Source organism: Squalius cephalus, assembly GCF_949319135.1.
Source record: "Squalius cephalus genome assembly, chromosome: 16".
In the NCBI taxonomy this organism is placed as follows: domain Eukaryota; kingdom Metazoa; phylum Chordata; class Actinopteri; order Cypriniformes; family Leuciscidae; genus Squalius; species Squalius cephalus.
In genome coordinates, this window is record NC_137137.1 from 24963373 (window position 1) to 24991291 (window position 27919).

The following is a 27919-nucleotide window of genomic DNA, read 5'->3' on the forward strand; positions in this document are numbered from 1 at the left end:
ATATAGAAATAAATGCATGATTTATTATTTAGAAGATGTGTCACAGAGTCAGCCACACGTCACAAGTCTCGTCTCCAGTCTCCAGTCTCGTTCTTGCTGTTTCACCACCACTCTGCTTAATAAACACTGTTTGCACTTTAATACCTGTCTGTCTCCTGTGTTGTGACAATATGAGACACTCCCCCTATTTGTCATTAATCTAATTCCTTGTCATGGCAACAACATTCAAGATATCAATACCTGATCGCAATTTAGCATCTACAATATATTAGCATCATTTTGAGAAAGTTTGGTGTGGATTGTATGACGCCCCTTTGAGCAGCACTTAAAATTTTAGAGCTTGATTCATAAAACCCACATTCAAACACAAATATCTGACTTCCTGTTAGTCTGAGCTAATTACTGTAAATCAGAAAGTTGTCTGGCTCGATGAGAACAATAGATGTAGTGAGTTTGGTGACTGTAGGTAAAACTAACTTTAGTCAGAAGGTGGTGCTACTGAACCCCTCCTACATGCCCATTTCACACAGCTATAGTTATAACAGGCTTCCTGTTTGCTTTTTTTCGCCATGAATTGGTTGCCCAATTGCCCGAAATGTTGAAAAAAATTTACCTAAGGAAAACAATAGTGCCTTCTCCCTTTCAGTGTTTGGGCCCTAGAACAGCAAAGAGTTAACAAATGTAGTGTCATGGCACAGAACATGCAAATCATGAAGTGTGATGACAGGCATTTTGCAAATAAGTAAGTTTGTAGATACCAAATCACATACACACAAGGTATTGTCAATCACAATATACATTTATGGCAACAGACTGGATGTGGAGTAGATGAACTCAAAAACGATGTGATATATATAATCACTATAATCAAGCTTTGTTGTGAAAATGAAAAATGAAAGAGCAAATAAAATAAATTTCTAGCACTCCAGTATTGGAGTAAAAAGCTACAAACTCATGTATATTATCAGTCACAATAACTTTGTATAATAGTGATTAATATTACAACAATATGAGTAGAACTGTCAGGTTGAGCTGATATTTACAGTATTTTACACATATTATATTTTACAAAATATTTATTTACTATAAAATTACTATAAAATCAAAGCCATATATCTAACCAAGTTGTGTTCCAAATTTGAAGTTGATATCACAAAAATTGAAGTTCCCATGATATTTTGTTTAGGCGTATTACCAAAAATAGGCACCGGGTGACATTCCATTGAATTTAATTGTATGCATTCTGCCGTAACAAATGTAATAAATTTCTGTCCAAATATCACTTCTGTCACAAAATATGGAGCCTTGAGACTCGGACCTTTCTGACAATATGTGTTTTGTTCAAGATTAGAAAAGGTTTTGATCATAAATTATGATGGGCAAAGAAAAAACAAATCCTGTTGCTCTGCCACACTTGACGGCGTGTTTCTTGAAACATAAAAGCCTAAAATGCCATTATATTACTATCTTTTGCTATTTTTTTTTTTATTGCTAAAAAACAAGAAAACATAATTTCCTGTGTTAAAATGAAAACCTGAAATATTTAATGGCATACTTCAATAAATATAGAAGATTCAATATACAAAAATATTTTATTTTGATTATGTTTTTAAATAAATTAGTATTATAGTTCATACTTTCTGATTTTCATAGTATGTGTATGAATGTGTATGTGTTTTTTATTTTTTACCTTTAAGTGACATATCAACCATTTGGTAGAGGTCGATATTTTAAAAATTATGGGATGTGTTGAAAAAAAATACATTGAATGTGGTTACTAGCGATATAAAGAGATAAGATAATAATTTTTTTTCAAATACTTTTTTCTTGGTGGGGCAGTTAAAGGGTTAAAAACATTTTTAAATTTGCTCTCATTATTATCATGAGTATGAAATATGATTGCATGCAATGTTATTGTTTTCTTTATTTTTCTCTTTCCGTTTTTCTGTGTTTTCTTCTTCAAGCCATCAGTGATAGTAGTTTTGTTTGACACACTCTTAAATGTCCTCTGAAAAGTCTGGTAATTGCCAGTAGTCACACTCCGTGTCCATATTGTCGACATTTTCCATAAGCACTATAGGAAGAAAATCGATATTTATAAAACCTTGTATAAAAATGTTCTATTGACTGACAGTAATCAAATCATTGTTCTACAAGGAGTTTGTCAGGCTACTTACTCTCAGGTGGAACTAGATCGACGCTTCTTCTCCCTAACATGTCTTGGTCTGACATGCTAGATCCCCTTCCACTGTCAATGTCAATGTCCAGCATTTCTTCTTCCACAGGTGTCTGCTCAGTGTTCACTCTGGCCATCATCTCCACTTTCTCCATCAACTCTCTGACCTGTTTTCCATCATTCTGCTCCATGTTGTTTAGTACGTGATACCTGTTTCCACATTTATTGATCAGCCACTGTAGATTCTCTCCTTCACTCTCAATGTGCTCTTCAATAGTTGGGGTGCCAATCCATTCGCCCCTGCTGAACACCACTATACAGGATTTCCAGACATTTCGACCTAGGAGTTTCATGTGCTCCTTGACAGACCTCCTATGTGCCTTACTAAAGGTGGCACCAGACCGCAGAACCAGCAAAACTGCATGAGGTCCTGGTGGACACATACTAGCCTTGATCTCCTGCTGGATTGACTCTGGTGTCTCATGTACTGACGCGTAAGGCCACCATCCAGGAGTGTCAATTAAAATGACTTTTCTATTGTCAACCTCTCCTTCACTCATCACACACTTTTTAGACCAGCTGACATCTTGTTTATTTTTCAGGATAATGTTCATGACTGAGGTCTTCCCAGAATTTTTTCCACCCATCAAGACAATCCTTAACTCTGGAAAAGCACAACTTTTCTCTTTGGAAAAAATAGAGAGTTGAGTTGGTTATATTGCATACATAATTATGTATCTTCTATTAATTGTTTAAAAAAAAAAGTTCAAATGTGCACTATACCTGTTAAATATTCATTCATGGTTTGCAATGTTTTTTTCTCTCTCTCTCCTCTGATTGTTTCTTCACAGTCCTTCTCTTTTCCTCCATATCCTCAAGCAATCGGCAGTCAATTTGAAAGCATTGTCCTTCATGCTTAGCTACCAAGATTTCTATCTCATGAAACAGTTTTTCTACATTTATCCCCCTTCTGTCAGTATAATTGAAGACATGAACTCTATTTCCACACTTCTTTATTACAATATCAAGCTGTTTCCCTGCTCTCTCAATTAGCTGCTCTGTATCTGCATGCTTTTGATCTTTGTTGTTATACATGAGCAGAACGATGGTGTGATTCCAGATCTGCTCACCCAGAATCTCCATGTGATCAACCACACTGTTTAGGTGCATGTCTGTGAATGGTGTGTGTAGATTGATGACTAAAAAGAAGGCATGTGGATCAGGACACAGTTTTAAACTGTGCACAATCTCCATCTGTATGTATTTTGCACTCTCAGCCAGTGTGAAGCTTTTCCACCATCCTGGCGTCATTACTAAAGAGACAGACCTGCCCTGAATCGTCCCATGTTTCTTCTCATTCTCAACTATCTCTTTTTATACTCCTTCTTACCAATAATAGTATTTGCTGCATTGCATTTGTACTCTGCTTTACTACCTATTATAATGACCTTTATTTCTGGAAGAGCTGGACAATCTACAAGAGAAAATGAAGGAATCATTAATTATCACTTGCAGTTGACAGCGAAAATGAATTAAGATTGATCATCATATTTCAAATGTCTAGTTAAATGTATGAGCATTTTTCATGTACATGTGGTTTGTAGTTTTTATTTTTAAAGCCTTTTAGACGTACATAGACAATGTGGGACTTTGCCTTGCATTGTTGTTTTGGGTTTGTTATCAGATTACATTCCTTCATATTTTGACAAGGTTTCTCAGCATTGCAGTGAGTGAAAATGGAAACTTGTACATATAAACATTTCTCTTAACATTCAGTACATCTATTTTGAAACTTGAAATCAATATCTGTCATCTGTATGAAGTAAAATGTTTTAGCTTACAATATTGATGTGTACTTTTGGGGAATAAAATGTCACCTAACAGCTTTTGAACAGCAATATAGTGACATCATGTAAGTTTCTGTTCAAAGATGAAATTATGATGTTTTTGAAGACTTTTGTGTCAGATCATCTACTGTCTAAAAGTATGTTTGTTATAAGGTTTGTTTAAAATTTGTATTAAATGTACGACATTACAAAAACTCACTCTCATGACGATCTGAGTCCTCTCCTGTCTCCATTGTGCGTCATAGACTGAAGTTCTTGAAGTTTGCTTCAATGTCTTTCTGTCACTCCTCTTTTCTCACTCTCAATCTCCTTTTTTTTTTTAGTTTTCGGTTCTCTACTTTTTATAACAATAATGAATCTTTAAGCATTTTCTGGCTGTTCTTGTGCATTTACTCAAGGTGTCTGTACTGATTAACCTGATGAGCTGGTTTATCAACAGATTCCCGATGAGGGACTTAAAGCTCCACCCCCATGATTGTTTTGCAAAGATTTCATACAAGGATGTTAGTCACAAGCATTCTTTCACTTTTTTTTATAGGCTTTTTATTCTAAAATGTTCACTAATGACACCTGTAAATCATGCAGCTCTGAAGCACTGTGATGCTGCTGTTGTTTTCATCGGTGTAACTTTAAAAGGGCATTTTATAAGAAAGTTGATGTAACCAACATACAAGTATGTGGTTAAATTTTCTTTTTTCTACTTGGGTGAATCTGATGGAATGGTTTTTATTATACTGGAAATTAAATGATACTTCAGTTAATACAAAGGTAAAGAATAATAATTTCTTTAGCCTGTTCTCTCAAGTGAGCTGTGTTGAACTTTCACTTTCTTTATTTCATAAACACGGAATACACACTGGCAAAATATTTTCAGTTCGGGAGTTCTGTTGGAGGGGAACAGAAAGACATTTGTTATACAGAAAAGCAGAACACAACGTCAAAATGCTCATTTATATTTAAGACAGTTAATAAAATCATCTTGACATAAAGACAACCTTATGTGTGTGTAAAATATTAAATTCTGTATTAGAAAAAAATAAAAAAATGTATTCTTGTAATTTTTGTTTATTCGTGTGTATGTGAAACATCTGTCTTGTCTTACTGTTCTGGTTCATCAGCCTCATATTAACTTTAATAAAACAAGAATTTAGAGAATCAGAGTCTTATTGGTAATATATGAGGATTCAGATGTAACCGACACACTCAGTTGTCACGCAAGGTTTCAGAGAACATACGATGAAGACCAAATTCAGAGGATCAAGATCAAATTCAGGAAGTCTTAAATTATCCTCATGAGTAACATAAATCCAGGTAGGCAAAGAAACACAACAATAGCATTAACGAGACCGGACAAACTTCATTTACATTTACATACATTTATTTATTTAGCAGATGTTTTATCCAAAGTGACTTACAAATGTACAAATGAGAACAATAGAAGCATTTAAACTAACAATAGAATAACAATATGCAAGTGCTATGACCCTTTCCAGTTTAATTTAACGCAGTACGTGTACTTTTTTTGTTTATAAATAGATATAGAATAGAAGACAAAGTGTTAGTATTAATGGATCAAGTGTTGCCGAAAAAGATGCGTCTTCAGCTGTTTCTTGAAAATGGCTACGGACTCAGCAGCTCTCTCTTCTGAGTAAGAGATTTTGTGCCTCTTTGAGATGGCATCACAAGACGACGTTCACTTGCAGAGCGCAAGTTTCTGGATGGCACGTAAGTCTGAAGTAATGAGTTTAGCTAAAAGGTAGCAGAGCCAGTGGTTGTTCTGTAGGCCAGCGACTTGAATTTGATGCGTGTGGCAACTGGCAACCAGTGCAATTTTGTGAGGAGAGGAGTGACATGTGCTCTCTTCGGCTCGTTAAAGACCACTCTAGCTGCAGCATTCTGGATCAGTTGCAGAGGTTTGACAGTGCAAGCTGGAAGACCAGCCAGGAGAGCATTACAATTGTCTAGTCTGGATAGAACAAGCGCTTGGACAATGAGTTGTGTAGCATGCTCCGATAGGAAGGGCCTGATCCTCCTAATGTTGTATAAGGCAAATGTGCAGGACCGGACAGTTATAGCAATATGGTCTGTGAAGTTCAATTGATCATCAATCACAACAAGGTTACTGGCTGTCCTGGATGGAGTTATGGTTGATGAAAGAGAAGTTGTGGTGTAGTGTTGGGTTAGCCGGGACCACAAGCAACTCTGTCTTCGCAAAGTTTAGTTGAAGGTGGAGGTCCTTCATAAAGCCAGAAATGTCTGTCAGGCAGGCTGAGATGCGAGCAGCTACCGTCTGATCATCAGGCTGGAATGAGAGGTAGAGTTGTGTGTCATCAGCGTAGCAGTGAAAGGAAAAGCCATGTTTCTGAATCACAGATCCTAAAGAAGAGAAACTAAAGAAACTAAAGAAGAACTAAAGAAACTCACAGCGAAACTAAAGAAGAACACACATTAACCTATATACAGATGAAAAAAAACGTGCACACACTTGAACAGAATGACAAATCAAATGAGTTACTATGACAAAAAAGAACTAGAACTAGAACAAAGGAAAAAGAAAACTAAATAGAAACAAACTAAGAGTCCATGAAAATTAAACTAAGACAATAACTGAATATCTGTTACATCAGTCAGTCAAGGTATGTTTTTATTCACAGCATTTATTTAATGAATTACAGAACATTCAGAATTGTATGGAATCGGATCAAAACAGACAATAATTAATAATATAGCTGCAAGCAGTGATGAAGGGCCTAAGCCCCGTGGCCACCACCACCCGGTGGCTTTAGGAAAACTGCATGGCGAGCAATTTGCATTTAAAGTGAGTAAATATAAAAGGACTATGTCAAAGTCGTTTGAATGTGCCACATTTACTGCAGCAGATGGTGCCACTGTGACCACAAACCACAACAGCCACATCCATAAGATCACTTCTATTCAGATGAATTTCATGTCATAGGATGATATAGGTCAATATCATATGAGTACGAAGTTATCATTTGCAGCAAAATATTCAGAAAGTCCTAATTTCTTAAGATTTTTTTATATTTTTCATAAACCTAATTATTAATCTAATTATCTAAAAAATTGTTGTCAGTTGAACTGGTTATATGCCTTTATTTTGTCATTTAAACGACAATTACGACTTTTCGCGTAATGCAGGCACTCACTAGCACGCCCGCTTTTGGCCTGACAGTGGAAATGCGGCTATTGACATTGCCATCAGGGTGGACAACAGCAAAACTGCGGGCATACAGCTCCTTATAAAAACTGCAGTCCTTTTACGAATGTCAGAAACCTCTGTAAAAACTTTTTCCTCTTCTGACAGTAAACACTGAATATTTTTATTTTGGCCATTTCTCCCTTCCAAATTAAAGAACTTGGATGGGGCATCCATTTTAGAAAGACTCTGAAATCTGGATCTAACCAATCCCTGAGACCTTACCTAAAAGATCTGCTAATGCTGTTTTTTTTTCCTTTAAGAGTCCGCAATTGGTTTTGATTTGCAGTGGCTCCATTTAAAGTCTGAAGCTCCACGATATCCATCTCTAGACTTCTTATGGATTGAACCATGTCACTAGCAACATTAAAAGTGTACTGATTACAGAGTTTCTGCACCTTCCCAACATCCCACCTGTAAGGCTCAAGCTTGTAATGACTCTCCCAGCCTCTAGTTGGTGCTGACCTGTAATCATTCGAGAGCACAGACGGGAATGCCGAGGGGAGCTCAGGCTGCCTGAGCCCCAAGTTTCAAGCAGTGCCATTGAATCCCCTCCACTTCCCATGAATTTTGAGGAACCCATGGGAGTTGGGAAGGGCCAGACTGTCGCAAGCCGAGAGGGAACGACGCATGGAGGAGAAAGGCTGCTTTTACTGTGAAAAGCCAGACCACGGGAAAAAACAATTCTTATCCAAAAAGAGGGGGGCTGAGATGAGAGTTATCACCTTCCCCCAACCAGCTGCTTCGGGGGTTTAACTGGATTGGGGTAACCAACATCACAAGCTTCTAGCCTTCCTTGATTCGGGGGCTGCTGGAAAGTTTATAGGCTTTACTTTGGCCAGACACCTGATAGTTCAGCCCATCTCTCTTCAAGAACCCCTGACCATACCACATTGGTAGGGAGACCCCTGGGCTCTGGTAAGGTAAGCCAGTGCACTACACCCCTCTATCTCAATGTCCAGATGGATCCTGGCAAGATTCAGGCGGTTCTGAACTGGCCCCAACCATGCTCCGTCAAAGAGGTCCAACGTTTTCTGGGATTTGCCAATTTTTATAGGAGGTTCATTAGGAACTTCAGTGCAATTGCAGAACCCCTGACCACTCTTACCAAGAAGGCATCAAAGTAAGAGACACCTAATTGGGGCATCCATCAGCCTGTTCTCTGGATTTCACCCCCAATCAAATGGAAAGACAGAGAGGGTCAACCAGGAGATTGAAATTACTCTCAGATGCCTGGTCTCTAACAATCAGACTGCTTGGAGCTCCCATTTGATCTGGGCTAAATTTGCACACAACACTCTACACCACTCATCTTTAAGCATGTCCCCTTTAGAGTGCCAGTTTGGTTTCCCTCCCACTCTGTTCCCTGAACAGGATCCTGAGGTCTGTGTACCAGCTGCTGCTCAACTTGTCCAGAGGTCTCCACGGGCATGGCGAAGAGCACTAAGAGCCACTCAACAATAGCAGAGGTATGCAAACCAGCACTGTAGAATTGGACTGTCACTTAGACCAGGACAGAGATAAGAATCCTAAATCAACTTGACATTTGCTTTTGTAATATGAATTTGTGAAAAATCCAAAATGAATCTTAACTCGTTCTGTTTTGTAATTTGTCCCCTTTTGTCTATTCTCCTTTGTCCGAGCCAGGAAACCCCCTCCAGTAACTCGCATCATTGATGGTCAGCCAGCCTACACTGTGCACCAACTACTGGACTCTCGCCAGGTCTGTGGGTAAACCCAGTATCTCATGGATTGGGAGGGTTATGGCCCGGAGGACCGGTCTTGGGTGCCAGCTCGAGATATTATAGATCCAGATCTCATCAGGGAGTTCAACCGCCACTAACAACGCAGCGAAGGGAATGTCGGGAGCCGTTCCTGGAGGAGGGGCTCCTGTAAGGCTCCAGCTTGTAATGACTCTCCCAGCCTCTAGTTGGTGCTGACCTGTAATTATTCTCCCAGCCACTAGGTAGCCCCAGCTTCTGCAGTAGAATTAATTTTGTTACTATTCATTAGTATTTGATTTCTCCCACTTCTGGGGTTCATTAGCTTGTTTGTGTTGGCCTATTTAATGTTAGGGGGTAACAGTTTAGGACCCAAGGACCAGATGTTTGAAAGAAGACCCAGAGTCAGAATTATAATAAATTGAAGAAAAGTTTTACTGAAGATAGTTTGCAGTTTCATCAGCAGAATTCAGCTTCAAGACTCACACAGGAGTTAGTAGGCTGCGCCGCTAACAGTTTTCAAAGATCACATCAGTTATACCCTAAACCAAGGTCTAAACTAGGTTGCAGTTTCTGATTGTCTAAGGAATAGATAAACATAGTAATTTTTTTCCACACATATACAGATAGACGGAAGCATATCTCCATCGATTAGGCAGCTGACACTCGGACACTGAAGTTAGGCACGTCGTGACCTTCCAGGTCACAGATTTGGGTAACTGGGCGCCAACATGTCCAGAATAAAAACTCAGTCAATCTCCAATAATGCCAGTGGTTCCTTAACCTGTAACCAAAAAGACTAACACACACACACAGCTTCCTCAAGGTTGGATTTGGCCAGGCTCTAACTATAAACAGGAGAGTCCTCTCAAAACATCAAGATAATGCGTTCTTTCTCTCAAGGAGAGCTACACTTTAGTCTAAATGGAAAGTAAGGCTTTAACAAAGAAATGGTCCATTAAACTACTGGCTTCAATGACCCCTTTATGTTTTAACACGTTGAAGACCTTTCTCGAACACAAAACAAGTCCCTATTTCATTTCTGGAAACTGGGCTAAATAAGCAAGCACTGTTACTGCATTAAGATATCAAATACAGACATTAAAGAATGGCCGCCTACACCGTCTGCTCCACCCTGGTCCCTCCTGCCTTCGGTCTGCCCTTCACCTACTTTCCGTCCTCCTCCTGAGTCCCCTCCCTCCCTCCCAAAGACACAAAGACTGGAGGTAAATGCTCTAGCTAGCATATTGCTCCCAATTAGTGACAAAATAACGCCAACATTTTCCTATTTACATGTTGTGATTTGAAAAGTCACAGCGTGTACAAATAACAGGGTCACATGAGACACAGCCATCTTCTAACCGTATACATACTGGGAACTATATTCTCAGAAGGCGAAGCACTGCTACTTCGGTGGAGTGATTTACTTCAACTCTTCACTCCGCCCATGTAGCAGTGCTTCGCCTTGCTTTACGGCACAACGTCACATACATCAACAACATATGAAGCAGCCTCTATGGAAGACACTAGCACGCATTTCAGACGTGAATCATGGTAGAGTCACACGGAAGAGTGCAGAGACGGCTCTGCGAGAGTGGTATTTACAAGAATAACATTAAATACAAGTACTCCACAGCGGTTCCAGGGGTCACTGTTTGAGAAAAACGGAAACTGCATAGTGTGCCTTTAAATCTTCAGTCAGTTTGTAAGTACATTCACCAAGGCTGGCCCAGTTAGATGTCTCAACTGTCACACTCACTCCACGAGTTTCACACTGTCAGAGCTCATCTCTCTGAAGTTGGAGGACTTTTGTTGTATAAGGACAGAATAGTGATTCCAGATTGACAGAGACATGAGGTGTTACGTCAGCTTCACACAGGTCATCAAGGTCTCACTAAATGCAGGGAAAGAGCTAACATGTCGGTATGGTGGCCTGGTATTGGCAAGAACATCACAAAAATAGTCTAGACGTGTGAGTTTTGCCAAGTCAACAAGCCCACACAAAAGAGAGAGCCTCTGATGGTTACATCCCTTCCCAGCGGTCCATGGCAAAAGATTGTGGCTGACATCTGTGAACTAAATGGCAAGAAATACCGAATAGTTGTGGACTATTATTCTCGTGATATTGAGATTGCGCAACTACAAGCCATCACAAGCCAGTAGGTCACACATCTGAAAAACATGTTTATTCGACGGGGGATCCCATATGAACTTGTGACAGACAATGCTACTCAGTTCACGGCCACTGAGTTTGCAGAGTTTAAAACAACATACAATTTCACTCACACCCTCATTATCCGCAGGCTAATGGTGCCACTGAAAGGAGTGTTGCTATTGCAAGTGGATGCTCAGACAGCCAGATCCAAGGCTAGCTCTTATGAGCTATCGTTCTACACCTATCAGTGCTACTGGACTAAGCCCAGCTCAACTTATGGACGCCAGATCAGAACAACAGTTCCGATGCTGCCAAAGAACCTTCTACCAAGTCCAATTGACTATGAACAAGTCAGAATGAAGGATAAACAAACCAAGCAGGCTTACCAGTACTTCTACAACCGACGCTACTCAGCACGTACTGTAGTTTACCCAACTTACATCCAGGACAAAGCGTGAAAGTCAAGTTGGATGGAGAAAAAGGATAGAAAACATCGGCAACAGTCGTCGAAAAAGCTCCTGAACTCAGGTCATACATGGTACAAACAAAAGAAGGTACAATCTCTTATCGGAAAGAACCGGAGACACATCCAGAGTGTTCCTGAGACGACAGAAACACCTGAAACACCCGACAGACAGACTGTACATGGAAACAGTGAATTAACTTATGGACCCTCTCTTGAGACTGATTTAACTACAAACTCTATGAATGGGTCTAATACCTCAACTCCCATCATACCACACACACGTACACTCACCTGCAAAAGAACCGTTGCTGGTAAAGAAGTAAAAGCCTGCAAAGTTTCAGGATTATATGTTGGGCTAGGTGATAATAACTACCATGCTGATGTAATTAGTTTGTTTGACAACTGCGTATGTTAAATAAAAGAGACTCTGAGTTCATCATCATGTTGTCAGCTCAATATCATGACAGTATGCAAAAGTTTTTTTCACCATAAAATCATTTCAACTCCATGGCCAAACCATTTGAGATATCAAAAATCTGCTCTCAATTTAGCATCCTCGATGTGTTGGCTTCATGCTGACTGAGTTTGGTGGAGATTGGATGAATTCACTCTGAGGAGTAGATCAAATTCCAGAGTTTTTTTTTTTTTAAACAACCCTAAATAGCCGACTTCCTGTTGGGCAGAGCTTATGACTCGCAGCTCGGAAGTTGTCTGACTCGATGATATCTATATGTGTACCGTGGTTCATATATACATGCTAGTATGTAATGTAACAAAGATTTCAGGTTTTCAATAACCTGTAGGGCTTTGCTCATTCAGGGCTTGGACCCTAATTGTTAATTATTATCCCTCAAAGTAAGGCTAGATTTCTAATTATTAAAATATGTTTGACAACACTGAAAATCATTGTCTCAGAAAGTTTAAACGGCTTCTGAATATGATCAATTTATCAAGTAATTTCAGAAATTGACTATTGTTTTTTCAAGTATTTAATGTAGTGTCCACCCTCAATTGACTAGTTTAACATCATGTTCCATACTGTGATTTTGAATTTGTTCATACATGAGAATTCTCTTCCAATTTTCTAGAAATGTCACAAAAATCAATAAAACAGGCATCAACAATGAGCCAACCACATCACAGCTTGTTACCTTCTACACAGATCATGGTGTGTCAACAAATATCGTCTGTCATTCATCAACTCAGTGCTTCAGTGGGGCTTCTCCATGCTGATCAATAACCTTTCTTGTTTAACTTTTCTAAACAAGCAGAATGTGAGACATTGGTCTATGAACAGGACATTTTCAATCAACTTCAAACGTTTGTCAGTCAGAATTGCGGTGGTATGGTAGACTGATCATTATTAAATCCTGCCTGATTCAGCTACATTTGTTTAGTCCTGTGCTTCAAGATGTGGTCAAACATGGGAACTCTGATCTGGCTTTTTCTAGTTCCTGGCTTGTTAAAAACAACAGCTCTACTGATTTCACAATGCACTTTGCAGAAGGTAAGTGCTTTTTAGCTTGGAAAAAGGCAAATTTATGACCTATTTCAGGATGTTTACAAATTTTAGAAAATATTTTAGTCCAAAGGTACAAGGAATTTCACTCGCTGTTGTCATTAACATAATAAAACAATAAAAAATATATAAGTAATAAAGGTACATGAAGAAGGGGCACTTCCTTTTAAAAGTTTGGGATCAGTAATATTTTTAATGTTTTTGAAAAAAGTCTCTCATGGTGACCAAGGCTTCATTTCTTCATCAAACATACAGTTAAAACAGTAATATTAAGAAATATTATATAATTTCAAGTGTCTGTTTCAGCAGCCAGTGTCACATGATTCTTCAGAAATGATTCTAATAGCTGATTTGCTGATAAAAAAACAAACAAAACAAAAACAATTTTTTTATCAATGTTGAAAACAGTTGTGCTGCTTAATATTTTTTGTTGAAACGGTGGTCATTTCAGGATTCTGAGAAAGTTCAAAAGCAAGAACACCATTTATTTAAAAATAGAAATCTTTTGTAACATTACTGTCACCTTTGGTCAATTTAAGGCATCCATGCTGAATGTAAGTATTTATTTTTATTTTTTACAATTAAAATCTTATTGTCCCCAAACTTTTGAACAGTAGGTGTAAACAGTAGTGTAAATTAAAAAAAAAAAAAAAAAATTTTATTACATGATTTGACCGTTGCTTTATTGCCATCCTTTTATAGTATTTTTTAAATGGTATTGTTTGCTCAAAATCAAATAGTATTTTGTTTTTTCTTCCCAGGATTTTTTAGAGTCACTGAAACCTCAAGATTTATTTTATTATTTTGATACTATTTCCACTAAATCAGGTGAGTCTGATTCAGATATTGTGAAATGGTGGTCACAAATAAGGAGTCAAAAGGTTACAGATAGGTTATTAGGTTCATACATACACATTAGAGGTTTTAAAAGACTTGAAAAAGTCAGTACATTTAAACTAAACATGTACGTACCCTGACATTTTGTTCTCCTCAGTGCCTCACTTTGAGCTGGTGTGGGTGAATTGCTTGAGGAATGAGTCTTTCGGAGGGCTGTGGAGGTGCTCGTTTCAGACCGAAGGAGAGAGATTTGAGTTGGGCCAGCACAGAGATGAACAACCGGTGTCCTGTCCCACAAGTCTGGAGATGGTGATCAACTCAACGGTTAGTGTGGTGAAGAAGAGGGAGGACATGTGTTGCGAGCAGCTGAAGTTACTGAGACCAGCACATACAAGAACTCTTCTCCCTGTCTGCCATGGCAAATTAGTAAGATTTTTTTTACTATGCTCTATGTTTGTCCCATATACAGTTGTGGCTAGATATACTGTAGTATACTAATTTTACTCTAATTTTGTCCTCAGCAAGGTCTGATTCAGTCAGGGGAGAGGAGGCTGTGTATTCGCCCAGTGCTTCAAAAACACATAGACCATCTGAAGAATCTTACTATGGATTTACCTTCTGGTGTACCTCACCTGCTATTAACCCACACATTACCAGTGAGGACACATCTTAAACAGCCCAAGAGTGAGTGAACAATATACTGGTTATATATACACACACAGTGTACTACCATATCACTGAACATAAGCCTATCACTGACCTGCAGTCCACAGCAATACATTTTGCAATTGAGCTTGTCCATATGTTCGAGGGGTCATTCACATGCAGGGCACTACTTCACTTTTCATCCTTTTCAATGTCATACACCATGAGTGCCATGTTTTTTTAGTTTTTTTTTACAGTGTTTAAAAAAATCTGCTTTAATATAGAGATATTTTAAATGTAATAAATGTATTAAACAAACGGGTTGCATCATTACGCCAGTAGGTGGTGACAAGTGACTGTCTTTAGTCAAGTCAAGTCACCTTTATTTATATAGCGCTTTTTACAATCTAGAAGAAAATAGCGTCACAGTCCAGCTTAAGTAAATTCAGTGATGGTTTATTTTTGTAGCAAAAAAGTTATTAATTTAGTTTATATGCCTATATATATATAGCCACTCTTGAGTATATCAGTTCAGTTCTCATATAATGGTGTCAATGCAGGCAGAATAATATTGTTGAATATTAAAATTAAATGTCCCCAACTAAGCAAGCCAAAGGCCAAAGGCGACAGTGGCAAGGAACCAAAACTCCATCAGGTGAAAAAAGCCTTGGGAGAACCCAGGCTCAGTCGGGGGCCAGTTCTCCTCTGACCAATGGACGAATGGTGTATGATTATGATTCAGGCAGCATTACAGGTCAGAAGTCAGATTGGCTTGGAACAATCAGAATATTATCCAGTTCCATCTGGTTGAAGATCGGAGTCACGCCGGTATGGAGATGGGTTTGTTGAGGATCAGTGCTGATGGCTGTCGCATCGATGAAGCCTTCACAGGGGAGAGTCTAGTTGACACAATCTCTGCTGACACTTCAGGGATGCGTTGTGGTCGTGTCTAGGCGCAGGTCCTCCATCTGATCTGGATACGGCCCGGAATAAACAGAAAGACTAACATTAGAGTAGATGCCAATCAAACGATTTGTTTGAGGAATGAAACAAGTCATGGGCTGTGTCCTAAATTGCACACTCTCTATTGCACACTCTCTTGAGTAGGTACTTATTTTGATAAGTAATTCCTTCACGACAGTGTGTAGTATTAAATAATGGGTAACGCTTTAGATTACAGCCCGGAAAGTATTTAGTAGACAAATTTACAGTGTAAATTTCGGTAATTATAGTGTACCTATAAAGTACTTACATGTAAGTATAAGGGAACAATATGTAATGTTTTGGGAATAAAGGGGTGACAACCAGGAGAATTAACAAATAATATAATAATATATATAAATAACATATAGAACTAAGGGGTATTTATTCTACTTTTATGATACAACAAACATTTGGGAGCAATTTAATGAGAACATAAACTGCATACCTTTTTGTTGGTGTACCAATACATACTGTATAGGCTTTTTAAAAATTACAGGGTACACATATGCATTTATACAGTTTTGTTATATCAAAAGTACAGATGTTTTAGTTTGGGCTTACATGTTTCAAGGCAAATGAAATTGCAAAAAAAATTGTGACATTGCGGGCCGTAAATTAAAGTGACGCTTGTTACCTGCTTGTTCCATGTAGTTACAGGGTAAGTACATTAAAAATACATACACAATCTAATGTCACTGTCTCTGAAACCTTTATTTGAAAAAAGTATGCAATTTTGGATTATCATTTCCTTCAGTTTTATCTGCTTCTATCTAAGGTCAGTTCAGGTTACGGAGGACACCTCTTGGGTCAGAGGTCAAACATCTGGAGCTAGCAGTGGTGGTGGGTCCAGATGTTTATGATGTTCATAGGCAAGACACTGAGAGATACATCCTAACCAACCTCAACATCGTATGTGTGTGTTTAATCTATGTTATCAAGACATTGTATGTGTTGGGGAGTAACTAGTTACATGTATCAGAGTTATGTAATTTAATTACAAAAATAAATGTAACTGCAACAGTATAAAATGTAACATTTTTATATCAGTTGCAATTCTGATGCTTTTGATTGGCTGTCTTTTTGCACCATGCAGGTCTGTCAATTACAAATCCACATTGCCGCTGAAAGCTTTAGTTTTCCACCATGGCGAGTGATAAAAATGCGTTCCAGTGCTGGAAATTAGAAAAGTAATCAAAAAGTAATCAAATGTAATCTGTTACATTAATAAAGTAATTAAAATGGTTACACTACTTACATTTTAAACAGGGTAACTTGTAATCTGTAACCTATTATATTTCCAAAGTAACTTTCCCAACACTGTATGTGAATACAATATATGCTTATGTTCAATACATTTAACATACAAGAAATGGAATATGATTAGTGCATATTAAATACTTTCTGTTGTAAATACTTGCAGGCCTCAGAGCTTCTGAGAGATGTTAGTCTCGGTGCCAATATAAGAGTTCACCTTGTCCGTATGGTCATTCTCACAGAGCCAAAGGTAACAATGTCTGTTTGACCTAATGCTGTACACAACAGCCATTATATTAATCCACATGGACAATACAGTTTATTTTAATCCACAGCCAGACATCCAGATCTCTGAAAACATCACCTCTTCTCTAAAAAGTGTGTGCGAGTGGGGTCAAAAGGTCAACCCTGATGCTGACTCTGACCCTTTACATGCAGATCTGCTGTTATACATTACCAGGTGTGGTCAAAAACCATAGAGAGCATTATTAACTACAGGATTGTCATTCCTCTTTATTGTGCAATTTGGACTAATATTGTGCAGACAGTATGGAACCTTCCTTATGTATGTTATAAAGTAATGCCTAAAACTCTTAAATTCAACTCATTTTTGGAGCAAGCTGTTAGATATCTTGATCTCAAGAATATCAAGGGCTTCTGCATACTTGTATTTTAGTAACTCTCTTTGGCATCGTTAAGGTTTGATCTGGTGTTACCCAATGGGAATAAACTTGTGAGAGGTGTAACTCAGCTGGGAGGAGTTTGTTCCACTCGGTGGAATTGTGTGATTACAGAGGATACAGGCTTTGATCTCGGCATCACCATCGCTCATGAGATTGGCCACAGGTAAGCTTGAGAAAGTTGATTTCCAATAAAACTCAGATGAGATATACTGCTATGCTTAAATGTAAGTTACAATGGTCTGAATTGTTGTAAATCAAGCCTTGCTTATTGTCTTTTCAGTTTTGGCATAAATCATGATGGAATAGACAACACATGCAGCTCTAGTGGCTTTATGATGGCATCTGACGGAGGTTATAACAGTGTCGATCTGACCTGGTCCCAGTGCAGCAGGGCTCAGCTCCACAACTTCTTCAGGTGTCACACTCTTTCTGCAACACAAACATGCACAGCAGCCTCCAGAAGACCACTATTAAAATGCTGCAATTGTGTAATTGTGCAATTTTATTCCATTATTTAATGGATTTTAATGCAATTGGTCTCTCTACAAATTATATTATAAACCTAAACATTTATATATATATAAATTGACATTCATTTCAGAATGTTTGTTTCTGAAAAAATAAAAATAAATAAATAAAAATCCTCCTAAAACCTTGGTTTATTTCCTGATCAAGGTTTTAGAATGTCTCAGATTTTCGATTTTCAAAAAATTATTAAGCAGCACAACTGTTTTCAACATTGATAATGATAAGAAATATTTCTTAAGTAGCAAATCAGCATAGTAGAATGATTTCTGAAGGATCATGTGATGGAAGACTGGAGTAATGATGCTGAAAATTCAGTTTTGTCATCACAGTATTACATAAACTACATAATATATTAAAATAGAAATGTTATTTTAAATTGTAATAATATTTCAAAATGTTAATGTATTTACTGTATTTTTGATCAAGTACTTTGATCACTCTGTACTCCTTTCCCTGTTATCATAGATAACATGCCCTTGGTATCATTAAAGTGTTATTTTAAGCCATCTGTAATATTCTTCATCAAAAGGACATTCTTTATAACATGACTGTGTGTTCATTGTCTGCTGTGTAGTGCTGGTAAGGCGGAGTGTGTTAAGGATGTGCCGGTATTGGGTGGTTCAGTGCAGGACTGGAGGCCTGGTCTGTTCTATGGAGTGGACGATCAGTGTCGTATAGCGTTCGGCAGCTCAGCTACTGCTTGTTCTTTCACTGATAATGATATGGTGAGTAAGAATGACCATCATAAGACATTTATCAGTGTAAATCATCAAAGAGCTAACTGCCATGCTAGCATTTTGATGACCTGAAAACGCTTGACCAACGCAGTTCTCTGTTTTGTGTTGACATGTCAATTGATACAGGAAGTTTGGGTGTAATTAAGAGCTCAGCTATTTAAAAAAAAAAAAAAAAAAAAAACTCGTTTGTTTGGTTACATTACACCCATGAACATAATTTTCCACTTATTCTAAATTAAAAAAGTAATAAATGCTGTATCTTTCTTTTCATAGAAGGGGGAGTTTAAACTAAAAACTAAAAGCAGCACAACTATTTTCAACATTATTAATAATAATAACTGTTTCTTGAGCACCCGATCAGCAAATTAGAATGATTTCTGAAGGATCATGTGACACTGAAGACTGGAGTAATGCTGCTGAAAATTCAGCTTTGTCATTAAAGAAATACATTGCATTTTAAAATATAATAAAATAGAAAACAGAAATTTAAATTGTAATAATATTTCACAATATTACTGCATTTACTGTATTTTTGATCAAATAAATGCAGATTTGATGAACATAAGAGTCTTTAAAACCTTTATAAGGGATTTGTATCACATTTTGATTGCAATTTTTACTTTGTCAATACATATCTCACCCGGACGTTCCACTGAGGTTAATTGTGGTGATGTTTTGTTTTCTCTCTCTGGTGTCATCAAGGCAAGCTGCCGTGTTCTGTCCTGCCATATCAACCCTCGTGACCGTAGCTCATGTACACGTCTCCTTGTTCCGCTCCTGGACGGGACAGAGTGTGGGCCTAGTCAGGTGACACACTGCTACGACCAACACTTATTTACATTGAATGAATATGCGTATACATCTTCATATATCCTTGCATTTTTTCATATTTTATGGAATATGTTTGAGATTACTAAAAAAAATACCATTGTGTCCATACTGTCTTAATATATTACATGCAGATTTAAAAATGGATTTTGATAACATTCTTAGAACACCTAAATTTACCTTTTTAAACAATTGAAAACAACACAGAACATGAAAAATACAGATCTGTGTTGCTGTTCTCTTTCTGTGTGGCTTTAGTGGTGTTTTAAGGGTCGGTGTGTGTCTCCTACTTTGGGTTCCTCCATGATGGTTCACGGCTCATGGTCTTCATGGTCTGAATTCTCTCCCTGCTCACGAACATGCGGAGGAGGAATCACATATCGCAGGAGGCAGTGCAATAACCCCAGGTGCGAGAGTGAGAACATGACAGGGACAGCTGGTGTTAGAAATAAGAGCATATGGTTCAATAACAACCTCTCAGATACCATACCAATATAAACACCAGCTATAAACTAAACTAAACTAAAAAAACTAAATTTGGTGTGTAGTGGTATGCAGTATCCAACATGACAGTATTGTGAATGTGCATTCATTTATGCATGAGTTTTTGCTGTGGTTGTATATTAGATCCCACACTGATATATGTATTCAGAGTGATGTTTCTGTGTTTCAGGGCAGCCTTTGGTGGTTCTGTCTGTAAAGGACAGGACTTAGAAGCTGAACTTTGTAATCGGCAGGTAATAGCTACTGTTTACTTTGGGCCTCCATAGGTCATGTTAGCAGTGCTTTAAGTGGCTCAAAAGAGGTGCCGGTACTCTAATTTTTTTTTTTTTTTGCTGACTCCCCTCCTCCCCTGAGGTAACTATGGAAGCTTGTTTCCGCCACTGAATAATAAATAAATAATAATAATTGCAACTTGTTATCTCACAATTCTGACTTTTTTTCTCACAATTGCGATATATCAAGTCAGAATTGTGACTTTTTTTCTCATAATTGCGAGATAAGAAGTCAGAATTGTGAGAAATAAAGTCGCAATTATGAGATATAAAGTCGCAATTGCGAGATATAAAGTCGCAATTCTGAGAAATAAAGGCGCAATTGGGATATATAAAGTCAGAATTGCATGATATAAAGTCGCAAAATGTGTGTTATAAAGTCAGAATTGTGAGATATAAACTATTCTGAGAAAGAAAAAAAAAGTCAGTCTTTTTTTCCCTTAGAATTTGACTAGCTTTATAGATAGTTTATATCTCACATTTTTTTCACACTTTATAAGACGCAGTGTTGTATAAATTACTAGACAGCAATACTTGAGTAAAAGTACAAGTACTAGAAAAAGACTTTGGTAGAAGTGAAAGTTACCTTTTAGAATATTACTTAAGTAAAAGTCTTAAAGTACCTGATATTTAATGTACTTAAGTAATTGAAGTAAAAGTATTTTTTATTTATTTTTTTATTTTATTTTTTAAAAGCAACAGTTAGAACTTTGATTGTGAACTTTATTGTGGCTTTATTGTGGGAGGGGTGGGGGGGGGGGGGGGGGGGGGTGTTGGGATGTACAAAATAATCTTTTTCTTAATCTAATTTGGATAAATATTAGGTACACAAGATAGGCATTCATTTTTCTCAAGAAAAAAAATCTCACCTAATGATGTAAACATACAGAGAGCCCTATCAGCTGGTAGTATTATTTAAGGTTAAAAATAATTCAAATTAAATATAATGCATTTTTTTATCCTAATAACAACTTTATTTAATGATATGTAAAAAAATATAATAAATATGTAATATAGTACACATATTTAGCAAAAAACTCTCTATAGCTGTGTTTTTCTAGCCAACTCACGTGCTATAGCCTATATTATGGTCATCAAATGGCTTTCCTGAGGTAAATATTATGTGACAATTGTTCTCCAGCTGTTTTACTGACCCTTTCCGCGGTTGAAAAACACTGATTGATCGATATTATGTAGGCTGAATATACATTTCGGTAAGTTGTACTGTTTCTTTTAACATTGTGTTCATTCGTGTTAATAGAGATGATCGGTTCACGTGCGCTAGGGATCTGTCATGTCACATTTACAAGCGCCAAAACGGTATTTATTGTTTGAATCTCGTTATAAAAATGACAGAATCTGAGAGCTGGGATTTTGTTTTATATCATAACTAACCTGCTCTGTCTCCGTGTCCTCTTTGCTTCGCGATTTTTCTGTGCGTGAGAAAATGGATGTGTTGTGAGAGCGTGTGAAAAGTGTCAATTGCGTGCATGTGTCTCACGGACGGTGAATGCGTGAGAGTTGGCGGGTGGTCGTTTACGATAACGGGAGGTCCTCTCGTGCTTCCATGGCGGTTTCAGTTGTGCTTCCTCCTCCTTTGTCATGGCAACAAACAACCATTATGCTGAAATAGAGCGCGCGCCGTGCATTGTGAAGGGCGCTCTGAAAAGCGGCAGCGCCGCCAGAGGATTAAAACAGATGTGCAAATGAGCGTACCGGTACGCTAAAACCACGTTCTGGGCGCACGGAGAGGTGGCGGTACGCTCAAGAGCTATATTTGGAAGTGGCGGTACTGAGTACCGGCGCGTACCGGCCCACTTAAAGCACTGCATGTTAGTCAAATTAAGGGTTACATCTATATATTGGCAAGAGGCTTTAGTGATATTTGTGTGCTGGCCTGCATTTTGGTCTTTCTTTTTGTTTTATTCATTGCTAAATAGCATTTGTTCTTTCCGTGTAGATGTGTGAGCATTGTTAAACAGGTTTCCTCTATTATTTTACTTAATTCTTTAATGATTTTCTAACACTTTACATTAATGTTGAAGTCGTTAACATTAGTGAGTGCAATGGAGCACTGCAAGGATGACAAAATTTGAAGTTAGCATCACCCTGGTTCCAAAACAGCCTTTTTAATGGTCCGAGAGAGGGTGAAAAGTTTTCATGTAAATTGTAAAATAAATGTTACTACTGTTTTAGTGCAAGAAAGTTGAAGACGTAACTTTAAATGACGTTACAAATTAAACCAAGTAAATTCATGGTGACATACCTGGCTTGCCGTTGTTTGTTACAGACCTGTGAGTCGACTCAGCTGGAATTCATGTCTCAGCAGTGCTCAGCCACAGACCAGCAGCCTCTTTCAGTGTCTACAGACTCCAGATCAGTCTACACCTGGATACCTGCTGTCAGCTACACCTCAGGTCAACCTAGTAAAGGTCTTCCAGTTGAATTTGTCCTTTGTTGTTTTCTCTGTTCTAATGTCTTTCTCTCCCTTCCAGGTGATGCTCAGTGTAAACTGATGTGTCGCTCACGTGAGCAGGACTTCATGGTGAGTCGTGGGTCTCAGTTCATTGATGGGACACGGTGTGAAGCTGGTAACACTGTGCCACGTGGTTCCATTTCTGCCTGTTTGTGTGGAAAGTGCCAGGTAATGCCACACACATAACGTAAACAAAGTTTACTTTTTTTAAAACTGAAATATGTTTCTGTCCACTTTGACTTTCAAATTGTGCAGTGAATGAATATTTAGCAAGTATAATTTCCTCATATGGTTTACTTAGCTGTTTGGCTGTGATGGAGTAATGCATTCTGGGAAGTTGGAGGATGTGTGTGGGGTGTGTGGGGGCAATGGCTCCACCTGCCAGTTAATCTCAAACAGCTATTCAGGTGGAGAGGCTGGAGGTAGGTAGGGGTCATTTTCAGTCATATCCATCATTTGTCCAGTTATTTGCTTTCTTATTTGCACAATAACCTCTTTTTGTCTTTTGTCTATTCAAGAGTATGTCACTTTCCTTACCCTTCCTATAAACGCCTCTCAGTTTCATGTGATTAACACAAAGCCCGTTTTTACACACCTTGGTGAGTATAGCTACGTTTACACAACAGCAGAATACAGTTGTGATTGTGAATCCTGTAAGAAGGGCTAAACACTGTTGTTTACACAGTTTGGTGTTGATGTTGTATTGTATGATGGAATCTGAGTATCTGAGTGAATTAAATTTAGCTGGATATTTCATGATTAAATAGTTTAGAATTTTTTAGAAAGTTAGAAAAGGGGATTGACTTCATACACACTCCCATTCAAAGGTTTGGAGTTTTTGTTGTTTTTAGTTTTTTGCATTTTTAAAATATATATCTGATGTTCACCAAAGCTGCATTTATGTGTTCAAAAATACAGTAAAACAGTAATATTTTGAAACGTTATTACAAATATTACAATTTACTCAGTGTCACATGTTCCTTTAGAAATTATTCTAATATGCTGATTTGGTGCTCAAGAAACATTTATTATCAACGTTGAAAACAAATGCTTAATATATTCGTTGAAATATTTTTGTTCAGGATTCTTTGATGAATAAGAAAGGACAGCATTTATTTGAAACAGAAATATTTTCTAATATTATATCTTTACTGTCACTTTTTGTTAAATTTAACGTGTTCTGTTGAATGTTGGTTTATTTATTTAGATTAACAAATTCTTAACAAATGTCTTTTAAAAAAAACTATATTTATATGTATCTATCTGTAAGTATTGTCTTTTTTCTGGCATTTGATACACTGATGCCTATAATACAGAATAATGTCCAACCAAATAATAAATACAGTTCAATGACTAAATGAAAGAAATGTCCCTCCTTCCCGCAGCGGTGTTATTAAATGATAAATATGTGGTGTCTGGAGATGGAAGCCCAGGGCTAAGCATCACATACCCCTCACCTCTGGAGAAGAGCCCCATAATTTATAACCTCTACCTCGCACCTGACCACCAACCTCAAACTGAAGAGCTCACTATTTCTGGACCAGTCACAGACAAGATCCAAATACAGGTGTGCAGCATCTGAATTATAATCTTTCTTTGTTACTGCACCTTCATTGTTTATGACTTTATGAATGTCAATGTTCAGTATTCATTGTTACTTGTAACAAAAACTGTTTATTTGCTAATTTTTTAGGTGTTTCGGAAATATGGGCAAGAGTATGGAGACCTCACCAGTCCAAACATCACATACCAGTACTACTCATTTGATGCTGTTTCAGTGGAGAGAGCTGTTCAGGGCAGATGGTCCACTGTCATATCTACCTGCTCAGTAACCTGCAGTACAGGTAACGTCTTGGTTACTGTTGTAACCTCCATTCTCTGATGGAGGGAAAAAAACTATGTGTGGATGTACTGACACTAGGGGTCGCACTTTGGAGCCCCAAACACCTCTGATACTTTGAGAAAAGGCCAATGAGAATTGGCGAGTGGAATTTGCTTACGCCACTCACCTGAGATAGCGTGCATCCACTCATTCAAGTTTGTGCTGAGGAGCCGAGACAGTGTCCTGGCCATTTCAGCGAGTAGTTCAGTGTTGTGGCAGGAGGGACACAACGTCTCGTTCCCTCCATCAGGGAACGAAGGTTACAACAGTAACTAAGACGTTCCTTATCTGTCAGTCACTTCGACGTTGTGTTGATGTACTGACACCTAGGGAAAAAGCCACAACCAGCTGAACCGTGTTACGAGGTTTTGGAGGTGCAGATGTTGGCAAGCTACTGCGTGCCGGGTAACAAGTGCACTCGCAACATCCTAACCTTCCCATCGCCCCACATAAGCAACATCATCCCCTGTACCACGAGGAACGTGCACTTCAGCCATTTCTTGAACTTTTCTCTTTTCTTCTTTTTTTTTTTTTTTGAACTTACAGCTGTGCATACCAGAAATTATAGCACTGGGGAAAGCACTCTTTTTACTATTCGGAAAAAAGAATACTATGGAGATCACATCCTGCGCGAAGGGAGTTTAACATGTGGAGAATACATCAAATGGACTTTCCGATCGGGAAGTGCCACACATGGGAAAAAGACTCGATAGGTTCTACCTGATAAGGGAGGAGCTCTACAAACACAGTGACTGGTGGCCCAGCAAAGTTCTGCCCAGAGGAAGACACAGGTTTACCGTCAGGGAAACCGTACCATGGAAAATACATCATATTGGATTACGTCAGGAAATCACTACATATAAAGCACCTAGCACACAGTTTGACCTGAAAAGTACCATGAGTATGAATTCGGCTGCCTTAGGGTGCTGAAGGTTGGAAGGACGTTCATGGTTCGTCAGCCAGTTCGTCTGAAGATTAGGTCATGTTTCCGTCCACTGCATCGTGATGTGCCACTATGGAGGCCACATACAGGAAGGAAAGTACCAACCTGACTGCGCATCTATATGGGTATTCACCTAAGGAAGAACACCAGTTCGCGAACAGATGCCACTTCAAGGCATAGAGCCGCCTCTTAGATGGAGCTCTGGCCTAAATGATGATAGTGACCTCAAGTAGTAATTCACTTAGGTCTTCCTTGTCCCGTCCAGTGGCCAGACGTGGAGGTTCCAGAGGTCTTAGCGCTGGTGCCAAATTGTGCCCCGAAGGTCCTTCCTCAAGGGATTTCGCCAGAGAGGAGCTGTCGTGAGGAGCGTGAGCACTGAAAACCAAGTCCTGGCTGGCCGATATGGCGCAACCAACAGGATCTTAATGGCTAAAGCATGTCAAAATGCATTTCTGTGTTAACATCTTGAACAGGAGCTTGTGCACGGCCCAATTCAAAACTCGAAGATCTAAGAGTGGTGGTAACCCGCCTCCTTTCTTACAATGAAGTAAGGGCTGCAAAACCCTTTTTTCACCTTGGCTGGAGGGACAGGCTCTATTGCATCCTTCGCCAAAAGAGGACTGCAATCTCTGCACGTAGGACAGGGGTGTCTTTACCTGCCATCGAAGTAAAAAGGACGCTGCTGAACCTTGGCGGGCACCTGGTGAACTGAATTGCATGGCCAAGTCTGACTATCTTGATGAGCCTGCGTAACAGGTTGGGGAGTGCTAACCACGCATCCAAGCTCTGTACGAGTGGCACCAGAGAGACAGAGCTACTCTCATGTAGCTCTTTTAGTGCTTGGCCTGATGGACCTGCAGGATGGTCATGGCATGCAGGGCTCACACAGCCTGTCCAGCAGCACTGTAAGCCTTCGGCGTTGTGGAAGTAAACTTACAGGCTCTTGACGGGAGTCTGGGATGGTTCCACCAGGTAGCTGTGTTTTGTGGGCATAAATGCACTGCAATCGCAATCGCGCCGTGGCTGTGAGTCGCCCTCCGAGCCCAGATACCAATCATCCAGCTGCGAACACTCAGGACAGGGTGGAGAACTCCACTCTAGCCCGAAGTTCGCAGCGGCCACACCCAAAGGTGGGAGTTCAGCAGAGTCCTCAGCATCAGAAGGCATAAGCCCGCTCTCCGATGCTGCAATTAACAGTTCGTCCTCATCCAGAGCCCCAAAATGAGAATGGTGGAAAGGCATCTTTAAAATGTAATGAAACCCTCTCTGTTTTAGCCTGGTAGTTCACCCCTCAGAGTTGAAAAATTCTCAAAAAATGGGCGTGTAAAGCTGTGGAAAAGTGGGAGTGTAGACGGTGGAAGAGGGGAGAAAACAACCAATTAAACACATACCTGCATAAATGCAGAGAAGAGCTCAGAAACTGCTGATGTAGAATTGTGCCGGCAGCCAATCACACACTACGAAGGCATGCTTCTACCTCAGATTCCGTGAAGTTGCTTCGACTTTTCAACCTGGAAGAATGAAATTGCTCAGAAAAACCCCAAAATAACCAATTTCCACTTGTTGGTAAAATATATGAGCGCTTTTAGTGTTTTCAGTGATGTGCATCCTGTACATATCTGTTCACATCTCAAAAAATATGTTTTGAAAGATGCCCTTCACCAGTGCTTTGCTCTTTTAGAGGAAAGCTTGCTCTTTTAATTGCTGAAGCGCCCAGGGGAGCTCTCATTACACTTATCTGTGTGTGGGGCGGAGAGACCGTAACATCAGCAAGTTGAGGTGAATGGAATGAACATCTGTCTTCATTGACATCCACTCAACTCCAAAGAATAAATCTGAATGAGTGGATGCACAACATCTCCTTTTATACCCATATGTTCGGGGGAGTAGCGTTGTCTCATTGGCCTTTTCTCAAAATATCAGAGTTTTTTGGGGCTCCTAAGTACGACCCTTAGTCGAGTACATCAACTCATCAACTCAACGTCGAAGTGACTGACAGGAAACACATGAGTAGTTACATTCTGGGCACACAAACATATTACATGTAACCAGTTTTGTTAACTTCATACATCTCAACTGAACAAATTATAACTAGGGCTATTGTTATTGTTAACTATTGTTTAGATTCTGTAGTAATGAGTTGTGCTCACAAACACAACAGAAGATGCAGAAACACAGTAAAAATATCTTTTGCAGAAACACAGTAAAAATATCTTTTGCAGAAACACAGTAAAAATACTTTTGT

General features: G+C 38.7%; 2 protein-coding genes across 3 annotated transcripts in view; one reads left to right on the forward strand and one right to left on the reverse strand.

Annotated features, from left to right (window-relative positions):
- Positions 1-782: 782 nt before the first annotated feature.
- Positions 783-4441, reverse strand: LOC307174392 (GTPase IMAP family member 9-like). Of its 2 annotated transcripts, none has more exons than XM_079898171.1 (4): positions 4223-4441; positions 2960-3650; positions 2178-2861; positions 783-2074 (listed from the first exon to the last, which is right to left on the reverse strand). In XM_079898171.1, the coding sequence occupies exons 2-4, from the start codon at positions 2976-2978 to the stop codon at positions 1998-2000; spliced, it is 780 nt and encodes a 259-aa protein (XP_079754297.1). In that variant the 5' UTR covers positions 2979-3650; positions 4223-4441; the 3' UTR covers positions 783-1997. The 2 variants fall into 2 exon arrangements, with proteins under 2 accessions (XP_079754297.1, XP_079754298.1); XM_079898172.1 differs by having other exon boundaries at positions 2178-2437; positions 3614-3650; positions 4223-4333.
- An 8348-nt stretch (positions 4442-12789) lies between these two features.
- Positions 12790-27919, forward strand: part of adamts13 (ADAM metallopeptidase with thrombospondin type 1 motif, 13) — a 28448-nt gene continuing 13318 nt past the window's right edge. The window contains exons 1-19 of the mRNA XM_079898169.1: positions 12790-13089; positions 13863-13929; positions 14096-14364; positions 14460-14622; positions 16343-16476; positions 16988-17071; positions 17157-17281; positions 17521-17667; positions 17785-17919; positions 18607-18757; positions 19472-19576; positions 19856-20004; positions 20271-20334; positions 22664-22790; positions 22869-23017; positions 23151-23271; positions 23368-23448; positions 24235-24416; positions 24543-24693. Of these exons, the coding sequence (XP_079754295.1) occupies positions 12994-13089; positions 13863-13929; positions 14096-14364; positions 14460-14622; positions 16343-16476; positions 16988-17071; positions 17157-17281; positions 17521-17667; positions 17785-17919; positions 18607-18757; positions 19472-19576; positions 19856-20004; positions 20271-20334; positions 22664-22790; positions 22869-23017; positions 23151-23271; positions 23368-23448; positions 24235-24416; positions 24543-24693 (2500 nt within the window). The 5' untranslated portion in view covers positions 12790-12993. The remainder of the gene's footprint in view (positions 13090-13862; positions 13930-14095; positions 14365-14459; positions 14623-16342; positions 16477-16987; positions 17072-17156; positions 17282-17520; positions 17668-17784; positions 17920-18606; positions 18758-19471; positions 19577-19855; positions 20005-20270; positions 20335-22663; positions 22791-22868; positions 23018-23150; positions 23272-23367; positions 23449-24234; positions 24417-24542; positions 24694-27919) is intronic.

Coding starts and splice junctions, on each gene's coding strand:
- LOC307174392 (XM_079898171.1), bottom strand. Junction 2,075..2,177: donor CGATCTAGTTCCACCTGAGA/GTAAGTAGCCTG, acceptor TTCTTCCTATAG/TGCTTATGGAAAATGTCGAC.